This window comes from Cibotium barometz, chromosome 58 (genome assembly GCF_041138505.1).
Source record: "Cibotium barometz isolate CiBa-2024 chromosome 58, ASM4113850v1, whole genome shotgun sequence".
NCBI classification, from domain to species: Eukaryota; Viridiplantae; Streptophyta; class Polypodiopsida; order Cyatheales; family Cibotiaceae; genus Cibotium; species Cibotium barometz.
In genome coordinates, this window is record NC_141103.1 from 40,909,809 (window position 1) to 40,920,349 (window position 10,541).

General features: G+C 38.0%; 1 protein-coding gene across 2 annotated transcripts; it reads left to right on the forward strand.

The window, feature by feature from the left end:
• Nucleotides 1–3,844: 3,844 nt before the first annotated feature.
• Nucleotides 3,845–10,039, forward strand: LOC147606283 (bidirectional sugar transporter SWEET6b-like). 2 transcript variants are annotated; one of them, XM_086792740.1, is made up of 6 exons: nt 3,845–3,962; nt 4,160–4,196; nt 4,493–4,709; nt 6,399–6,560; nt 6,867–6,986; nt 7,138–10,039. In XM_086792740.1, the coding sequence occupies exons 1-6, from the start codon at nt 3,917–3,919 to the stop codon at nt 7,309–7,311; spliced, it is 756 nt and encodes a 251-aa protein (XP_086648866.1). In that variant the 5' UTR covers nt 3,845–3,916; the 3' UTR covers nt 7,312–10,039. The 2 variants fall into 2 exon arrangements, with proteins under 2 accessions (XP_086648866.1, XP_086648867.1); XM_086792741.1 differs by having other exon boundaries at nt 6,399–6,497.
• The last annotated feature ends 502 nt before the right edge of the window (nt 10,040–10,541 follow it).

Consider the following 10,541-nt stretch of genomic DNA (forward strand, 5'->3'; position numbering starts at 1 on the left):
CTCTCTAAAGTCTATGCATAGAGGATTATGGCTAATGCATAAGCTTTACACACAAGGATTTGACATGCACAAGTCTCATACATGTGACTTATTCACAAGCCTCATGCATTAACCTTATGTATAAGCCTCAAGCATGAGCCTGCTTATGCATATGGCTAATGCATAAGTCTCATGCATGAAGCTTATGCACTAACCTCATGCATAATCTTTATGCCCTAGCCTCATGCATGAGGCTAAGGCATATTGCCACCTCTTGAGAGAAGCATAGGTCTCGAAAGGCTATCCATAGAGGGAAGAAAAATAACAAACCCTAATCTTAAAAGCCCTAAAACTTAGAAACCCTATAACATGTAAAAGCATAAGAGAGGAAACATAAAAGAAAGAGATCTCTTACCTTATGAGGCTTGTATGTGTCGATAACCTACAAAATCAAACCAAATAAAGAAAAAAAAGTATTAGTAACCCTAATCCTAACCCTAATAGAAAGCATATATAAAACCCTAATCTTAATAGAAATCTTAATGAAAGCTTTTGTAGAATGTAGAAAACTTATTAAATCTTTTTTTTCCTTCTCATTGAAGCTTAACCCTAACCCTAGATTCTACATAAAAACCCTAATAAAGAGCTTTGATAGACAGCTCCATCAAAGCTCTTTATTAAGGTTTTTATGTAGAATCTAGGGTTAAAGGGAAAAAAAAGAAAAACTTAAAAGAGAGGAAAGAGAAGGAAAATACTCACAAGAAAGCTTTCATGGAAAGTTGTTTACATAGGAGATGAAGGAAAAGAGAAGACATACCTTGCTTGATCTTGAGGAGGATAAGGTAGGAGATGTAGAAGTGATAGATTAGACAAACATATAAAAAAACCCAAAGTATCAAGTTTAGGAAATTCAAAAGATCAAATCGGTACGGCAAAAGAAGCAGGATTACTTTTTCTAGGCCACGCTGTTGAGTAGCATTTTGTTTTTTATAGTGTAACAGCATTTTTTCACGGCTAGAAACGCTGCTCAGCAGTAAAAAACACTCCACAATAATATTTTTCACTGCTTTTAGCAGCATTTCTAGCAACGAAAAATGCTACTCTTTTCACTACTCAGCAACGTTAAAAGCCCTGACATTTCCCTTCCAAAAACGCTGCTAAAAAATCCCATTGTACCCTTGATGTGTTGTAGTGTGAGAGTGTTGATTTGTATAGCCTGTCCGATACCAATTGTTGGTATGGGGCCTTAGGATGAGAGTGTAAGTACATAGCTAGGTGGGAGTAAGAGAGAGAGAGATTTGACAAGCAATATTATATCAACACAAGAGCAAAGAGATTAAGGGAAATACAAGAGTAGTGGGAAGCATAAGGTCATTATAGAGAGAGGTCCTTTTCTTATGAGAGAGTCCCCCTTTACAAAGGTGAAGCACCACATATGCACCATGTGCCAAATATGATGCCAAGTGTCCCTAATAGATGTCACTTTGCCACACATTACTACTTTACGTAATATCCTTCTAAGAGGTTGTTCCCACACAAAAGAACTCATACACACTAGCGGTTGTTCACACACATTAGAACCACTTTATTTAAAGCCTAAATACATTTCTAGTATACACAACCACCTAGTACTTGTTTATTCCCACATTAATCTCTATTTAATGATGTTCTATTTTCATGATTTGAGCACTTATGAGGTTATTATCATTTCGGCTCTTCTCGAAACATGTTATAAGATTTGATCAAGTATAATATGATAAGAAAAAGTGATAAGAATCGTTGTAATGGAGCAACATAATAAGTATGACAAGGAATGGAGCAACATAATAAGTATGACAAGGAATCTTTTTTGGAAAAAGATACAATTTTGCATTGTTTTATGCTAAAATCATAAAGCAAGAAGGTTGAAAGTATTTTCTTTCAAAAGAAAAAAGCACACCTCCCATTATGTTGTAGCTTTTATACTAGTGCATACTTTAGCATTGAGCTACATACAACTTGGTCACTACTAAAAGAGATTGTTATTGCAAATATATTGGTGCTACATGCATGGTTACCAAAATGTGATCTCATTCTCATGGAGTTGTGATGCTTTTAAGGAATTAAGAACTTTCAAGTAATTATTGCATCATATTTTAATATTCCTTTTCTATTGTAAGACGGGGTCATAAATGTTCTATAAAAGATTAATACTTAACTAGAAAAGCAAAGTATTTGCACACATTATCTAGTGGTTGATTTATTTTATGAAACCTATTCATAGAGAAGTAAAAAGGGGAGGATGAGATGGGGGGAATGGAGGGGCCCACACACATGTATGTAAGTTGGTGTCTCTTGGGTGTATCCTTTACAAAATAAAAAAATGTGTAACTAATAAAGGATGTTTGTCTAGTGGGAGAAGTAACCCATTCATAGAGAAGTAAAAAGGGGAGGATGAGATAGGGGGGAATGGAGGGGCCCACACACATGTATGTAAGTTGGTGTCTCTTGGGTGTATCCTTTACAAAATAAAAAAATGTGTAACTAATAAAGGATGTTTGTCTAGTGGGAGAACATAAAACCATGTCACTAGTATGACAAGATGCAGAGGTGGTGAAAGGTTTATCTCTGGATTGAAGTAACCCACCCTATCGGTTATGGAAGTTTGGCCTTGGTAATTTTAGTGAACATAGAAATATTTATATTAAGAGACAAGGGAGCATGTTTTCGAAGTCATATATATATATATATATATAATTATAATTATTAAACTAGGGAGCATGATTTGGGAATCAAAACCAAAGTTGGAATTTGGCCTTGGTAATTTTAGTGAACCCATTAGGTATATCATTAAACTAGGGAGCATGGTTTAGTAATCAAAGCAAAAGTCTTAAGAGCTAATAAAGCTTTGCCAAAGAAAGTGAAATGGGGATGTCAGCAAGTTTATACCAGTGAGGGATAGAAAAGTTTGATTCATGTGCCCATGCATGCACATACTCACACATGTGCTTTAGGAAACTATATTTACCTAACCTTAAATGAATCCTTCTCACCATGGATTGAAGAGGAAATTAAAGTTTAGAATAAGCATTTTCTTTATTCTTTCCCTACAGTATAATTAATGCTTTAAACTTTTGAGGAGGCTTTTTTCATTCTTTAATTAATTGAGAAGGATTTTAAAAACCTTGAGTCACCTCTAGGTTAAAATAAACGTATCCTTTTTTTAAACCTTGATTCACACTCTTGCGGTTAAGCACCTGCTGAAACTTGCCTACTTATGGAAACACAGTCTAGAATATGGCAAAATTACAAATTTAAAAAATGCCTCATTAAAGAAATAATCTAATAATAAAGTGAAACAATCAGCTACAGAAATCCATCAATTAGCTCATGATAAGAGAGAAGTTATTGCTAATTATTAGCAAATCAAGGAATCATATTGTTTTAGTCTCGCGTTTTAGTTAAAGTTGCACACCTTTCATAATAATCGAGCTTACTCTTTGAAAAAAAATACAATAATAAAAGTAATCGTAATGATAATCATAATAATTAAATACAATAATGCTAAATTCAAAAGGTATGTCATCAATTTTACATTATATTAAATTAATAATAAATAACAATAGTGCTATTCGTAAGATGTCATCAATTTTCTACAAACATTGTATTAGATTTATTAGCTACCTTGGTTTCAACACATTATATTAAATTTATTACTTACCTTGAGGAGATGAAACCTTTATTCCCAGCCGTAATTATGAGAGCAGCCTCAGCATGCCGCTACTCCCACGCGCAAATGATCTTTTATTCTTTCACGCAATCGTGCGCTTGCCAGCATGCAGTATTTAATCTAAGCCTGGGCCTTGTTGTTGATTATTACATGCTTCAATTGTGGGCGATTAACATATATAGATCAGTCGCCCGCGCCCAGCTTATTTGCAGCTTCTCATTAATTAGAATGCCAATCTCCAGAGAGGCCGCGCGCGCTGCACTTGGAGTCATAGGCAAGGGGCAGTCCATTAATTATAATCGCGAGCTTATGATAAATTGGCCAATTAGTGTAGAATTACACAATAAATTGATAAAGATCTCTCTAATTGAGCTATAATTGAGATATCTGATGATTTTAATAGCATTTAATTGTAAGTGTAATGAAGTATAAGAGTCTCTGATTTCTTTGATTGGCTGGCTGAGAATGCAGGCAACGTGGCATCGTGTGTTTTCTTCTTATCATCGGCGTAAGTATTTGTTGTGAGCTTTATGCATGGATACGAACCCAGAAGAGGGCCCTAATTAACCGGGATTTATGATATACAAATGGCAGGATTAATGAGTGAGATTAGGGTGAAGACTAGGGTGCATTAGTAACCATCTGCTCTTAATCACGCTACGGTGATCAGGATTTAGACGTCTTTAATTATGAAGTACTAATTGTGGGTATCACATGTTCCTGATTAGGATGAAACGCTGATAAGCAATCTACTCCGTGTGTGTGTGTGTGTGTGTGTGTGTGTGTGTGTGTGTGTGTGTGTAGGCCGACGGTGTGCGAGATTATAAAGAGGAAGTCGGCGGGGGGTTTATCGGGCGATCTGTTCGTGTTCAAGCTCTTCAACTGCATGCTGTGGACCTTCTATGGTCTGCCCATGATCCACCCTCACAACTTCTGGGTGGTGCTCACCAACGCCCTTGGATCCCTCTTCTCCCTCATCTACATCTTGCCCTACCTTTACTACGCCTCCAAGAAGCAAAGGGTACTCACGTCCCTCGGTTCGACCATCTACCAATCCTTCTCCCACATAATTTAATCTAATTATCATTCAAAAAAAAGTTTGCATTGATTAAACGAAATTCTCCCCGCATGGGGTAGTTAAAGTGGCACCATAATTTATATTAGGAAATGAAAAAGATACATTAATCTTTAAGCTTTTTTTGTCCTGGAAGAAGCTTAACTTCACTACTAAACACTGAACACTCAAAACCTTCATTCTTAATCTATATGACTTCTGCAGCCTTGGTTAATTGACATATATATATATATATATATATGCTGCTAGCTCCTCATCTTGGGAGCTCAACTCGGCAATGGCTTCTTTTTCTTTCGGAAATCAGTGAGACAGCAATATTTTCAATTGACTCCTTGCGCCTACTGTGTTCCTGTTTTGCTTCTAGAATATCAATGATTTTCTATCCCTCCAAAGATATAAGGATAGTAGCCGAGCGCATCTTCTTTTTTACCTTTTAAAAAAGAAGAAGTTTTCGGATCCAAGCACATATCAATCCTTTTATCTGAGAAAATAAATGCTTTTAAAAGACCCTTAAAAATTACACTAAATACCAAAAAAAACCCCAAAAAAAACTTCATAAAACTCGAAAGGCAAGGGTGCCCATCAGAACTTGAGCCTACTTGGATGCAAGTTCGATTTCGGCTCATCCCTCTTCCTTAGGGGTTTTAAAAATGTGTGTGTTGTACTCATTGTGGAAAAAAAAATCTCGTGTGTATGTAAACGTGTGTGAAGAGAGAGAGAGAGTTACAATTACCAAACGATGATTGAGTAGTGCTATGTGGATGACCAAAGCCTTATTGATGCCCTATGTCTCATTTCTAGTTTTCTTCCACTCACATATATGTTTTATGGTAGTCTGATAGAGCTTGGTTGGCCATGGTAGAGCCAACCATAATAGTGAGGTAGTTGCAGCGAACTTGATTCTTGTCCCTTTCTTTGTGGAGAGGCGTTTAATTGAGTTCATGGTTGAATAGATGGGCACGGTAATGGGACAATATGCTCAATCTCCCATTACAATGTGCCCATTTGAGCATTGCATCCCTTGATCCCTATAGATCTAATTCTACTTTCACTTTTTTTTTTCTCCCTAGATCCCTAAGATTTAATTCTACTTTCACAGTTTTTTTTCCTCCCCTTGATGTGAGAGAGGGTACTGAAATACTTGCCACTAAGGTAGATTCGAACCCACAACCTCTAGTTTAAGAGGTGTGGGGTACCACCAATCTATAGCCCACAAGGCTACTTAGCATTTTCTTTAGACTTGTGGTGATGATTTTGATGGTAAAGAGAGATGGTCTATGTGTGTTTGTAAAGAGAGAGAGAGAGAGAGAGAGAGAGGGCGAGGGGGGGGGGGGGGGGGGGGGAATTAATCTATCCGGCTATTTCCCAATACAAATCCATTTGCAATTTAGGGTACACCATGGTAACCTAAAATATCTATTAATAAATAAGAAGGTTGATGTATGTGACTTAGCTTTAGAATACTAGGTGCACTTATAGGAGGAGTTAGTATCCCTACTCGTACCTGTACTAATGACAAAACCCATTACAGTAACAATAATATGTAGTATCAGCAGCACAATATGATATATATATATATATATAAAGATTACTAATTTCCTTGTAATTCATGTTGATGATGCGTGTGCCGTGCAGGGGAAAGTGCTATGGGAGTTGGGTGTGATTATGTCCTCCTTTGTGATCTTGGTGCTGCTGCTGCTGCTTCTCGAACATTCTCGTGACCTCAAGATCATGGTAGTGGGTATACTATGCGCTGTCATAAGCAGCTTGATGCACTTGACACTCCTCTCCCAATTGGTTAGAATATCAACTAATGATGGTCTCATTAAAAATATTGATGATTTGAAATATTTGATTAGAATTTGAAAGACATCTGCACTGGCTAGTTACATAATTATTGCGCAAAAGAACTGGATTAAATATCATGTGCCCAATATCGACTATATTCTTGATCATGCAGCTAGCGTGTTAATTACGCTAACAATAGTGATGAGATCAACTGATATGATTATGATGGAATATGCTAACAATAGTGATGAGATCAACTGATATGATTATGATGGAATGATTGTTGATGATGATCAATATATTGGGTGCGTGCAGCCTAAAGTGCTTGAAACAAAGGAAACCAAGTACATGCTTCCATACTCCTCAGTGGGCGCCTTTTTCAAAGGAGCTGTGTGGACCGCGTATGGGTTGGTGAACTTGGACTTGTATATAACGGTAACTCAAGAAATCCATTACCATCTTCAATCTTACATTTGAAAGGATTAATGAACCAAATTAACACTGATGGGATTATACTTTCTCTACTTTAATGATTAGGCCTAATTATGGATGCTAATTACTAATTATTAGTGGATCAATCTTGCAGATACCTAATGGCTTTGGGATTGCTATAGGAGCTGTCCAGTTAATCCTCTTTGGAATCCTACTTCACATGAGATCTAAACCCAATAGGAGCAATGATCGATACATGGTAACACAGCCCATAATAATCAAACTGAATGAGGGGCCCAGGGATGCTCGTAGCCTGCCCCAGCTTTGATTTGAACCCAACATTTTGTCATTAGTGAGCTTCAATCTCATGGATGGCAGTCCAACTAACCACCCAATTTCAATATCATCAAGCATAATCTAGAAAAAAAACAACCAATTTATCGTTCAAATTAGCACAAGACACCATGTATTTTATAGCTTCTACTAGGATTAAAACATCTCATGAATGAAAACAAAAACATTTGTAAAACCAAGAAAAAAAGTTAGATTGTAAGTTGCACGGGTCTAAAGCATTCAGTTACCTAAGTTGCTGATGAGCAGGTGTGCAAGAAAGAGATCTAAGGGATTGAGAATGAATCCCACATACATACAGATGCCCTAAGCCTTGTGTGCCTAGGCCTATGTGCATGTGCATACTAAAACTCTTTCATTACAAACCATCCCGTCCTACAATGATCTCATTCTCGAAACCAAAGGGTGGTCGTACATAAACCAAACATATACAACCAGCTATATGCAAAAGGTAAAAAAAATCGACCCATTACTAGGTATTGATGCCGAAGGCAAATAGAAGATCAAAAATACCAAATTAATGTGGGTCGCACCAAAATCGCATGACCCCCAAGATCAAGTGGAAAGGATGGTGGGATGCCATCGAAGATGAGGACAAACATAGAACCACCTGGATGATCAAAGGAAAATCCAAGTCATGTAAACTCCAAGACAATGGCTCCAAGTAAACCTGGATCAACTGTGAAGTGTAAGGAACCATCGTTGATGAATATCCCCCAGGGTAAAATGAATAGCTATGGCCTACATCACAGCCACCTAAAACCAATGTAATAAAATCACTTGGGTCGAAGGAAAGGTCACAAGCCCATGCTTGCGATCATAATGTGGATATGACATCCAAGGTATTCACCAAATGAAGCCATAACTAATGGCTAGAATGTGGAATGGTCCTAGCACAAATGAATCTCTGTGTAAGACCAAAACCAAAATGTATCGCATGTGTATCTGAATGACATGGCACATAATCAAATATCATATAGCCTAGACACCAAATCTGTGAAGTTGGGAATGTTCTCACGAGTATAAATAGACGCCTTGAATGCCTTGTATTATGGGCCGAGACCACGTTAACACATTTCCACTTTACACATCATCATCCATGTGGAACTCCCTTTTCCACTCTTTACAGAGAGTTAAAAGATGAACTCTTTTACATATGCTTCGGCACTATTGAAAATTCTTAAGTTTTTAAGAAGGCTTTTGAGGATGCACAGAAGGCGATGTCTCACAAGGTGGGTATGAGTGAGAAAGCTGTCGATAATGATAAAGATGTGGATAATGAGAAAGATGATGCTGTCCTAGGAGAGCTACTGGAGAAGAGAACAGCATAGAGAGCATAGCCAAAGCACAAATAGTAGCGAAGAGAGAAAGAACAATAGGTACAATGAGGACGGCGAAAGCTGTAGAGAAACGGATGGCACTGTAGCAGCATATGCATCGTTTTGGCTAGCTATAGGAACGTGGGCTACTCGGAATGGCTGAGATAGCATTGGATTTGAGCTCCAGCTATGGCGATGCACAGAGTCGCAAAGCAGGTCATGGGAGAGAGCTGAGTGGAAGGAGATGATGAGCTGGAGCCTGACGAGTTGTACAGCAACCACATGGAGAAGGAGACGACCATGTGAATGTGGGTCCCAGGTCATAAAGCTAGCCGTGTGCACTGCAGGTTTTCTTTGGCGCATAGCAGGTGCACTCGTGGCTTGTCAAGCTATCACCAAAAGAATCGATCAATTTTGATATTCGTTTAAAAAGGGGTTTTAAAACACACAAATATCCTTAGGTCAAATAAGGGCGGTTTCACACATGTGGTGTAGAGAGTTGTATTTTTCCATAAGAAGATGTTCACACACGGATTCCCTGCTCGGTTGTGGCCACATAAAATTTATGTCGCCTTGAAATATTGGGCAAATATTGGCTTCACGAGAAAAGAAAGCCGTGGTTTATTTTTACATTGGGTCCGTTGCCCGGCTTTGGCCAAAATTATTATATTTTCTCTCACCAAGATTTAAGAGGGTGCCCTACCCGACTACGGTCAAAATTGATTTGTAAAAGAGTGTCACCCACAATTGATGATGGGTAACCATGCCTGAGCTTGTGTGCTCAAAATGAGATGTGTATTCACCCATTGGTATGTGCCTCCCCTGAGCTCACTAAGAAGACCAAAATGGTTATCGTGATGTGTGCATAAGCCTGATGCACGTGTGAGGTGCATAAGTGATACACGTGCATAAGTGATGCACGTGTGAGGTACATGCGCATGGGTTGGTTCCCACCCAAACTTCTATGTTGAAATTGGACTCAGTGGTTCTACTGTGAGCGAGTCGGCTCAAAATGAACTAGGTGTCTAAGATGCTAGACACATGCACACATGTTAGTTAGCTAATACTCTAATTTTGCATTGAGAGGAGGAGTGTCGAGAGACGTATTGCATTTGGCAATGCTACATTGGTGTTATGGGTGATGGGTGAATTGTACAGAACACCTCAATTAAGAGAGGGTGTTGAGAGATGTAATTGTGGTGTTGTGTGTATGTGGGAAAGCAGCCTAGAGGTGCAAGATATTGTGGTAAGATAAGAATGCCACATGTGATATTGTATAGTGTGTGAGTGTTGACCAAAAGAGCAAAAAAGGAAGTGCCATATGGATGATGATGTGTAAAGTGGGATAAGGCTAGAAGGCCGATATCATTGTATGGTTCAATTGAGATATGTAATAGAGCTTGTATCTTGAGTGTGCAATCTCTCTCTCTCTCTCTATCATGGAGTTCTTAGTGTGGTATAACCCACATTAAGTTTTATGCTTAATCTTATGTCTATCACCATGATCAATCCCATTTTAGGATTGTTTAACGATATTTATGATATATTGTATGATTTCACAATAATCAAGATTGGAGGTGAGAAGATTTGTAAGATATCTTGTATTATTCCAGAATAATCAAGATTGGAGGTGAGTAGATTTGTGTCATTGCTGGCACTCGCTGGACTCTCTTGGAGAACGTTATCCCATTACTCTAGAATCAAAGGTCGTTCTTCTCCTACGGTAACCTATATACTCCATCTGAAAGTGACTGACCATGGGACCAAAATGTTCCAAATTTATAATAGTACAATAAACATTTAACACTAGTTCTGTAATTGGACACTAAAGTGTCCTGAAAGTTAGCATTTTTCTTGAATTTTTGTGGGCAATCTATTAAGAGTTTTG

Coding starts and splice junctions, on each gene's coding strand:
- LOC147606283 (XM_086792740.1), top strand. CDS start 3,917: ATGCCAATCTCCAGAGAGGCCGCGCGCGCTGCACTTGGAGTCATAG. Junction 4,710..6,398: donor ACGCCTCCAAGAAGCAAAGG/GTACTCACGTCC, acceptor TGTGCCGTGCAG/GGGAAAGTGCTATGGGAGTT. Junction 6,561..6,866: donor TGACACTCCTCTCCCAATTG/GTTAGAATATCA, acceptor GGGTGCGTGCAG/CCTAAAGTGCTTGAAACAAA.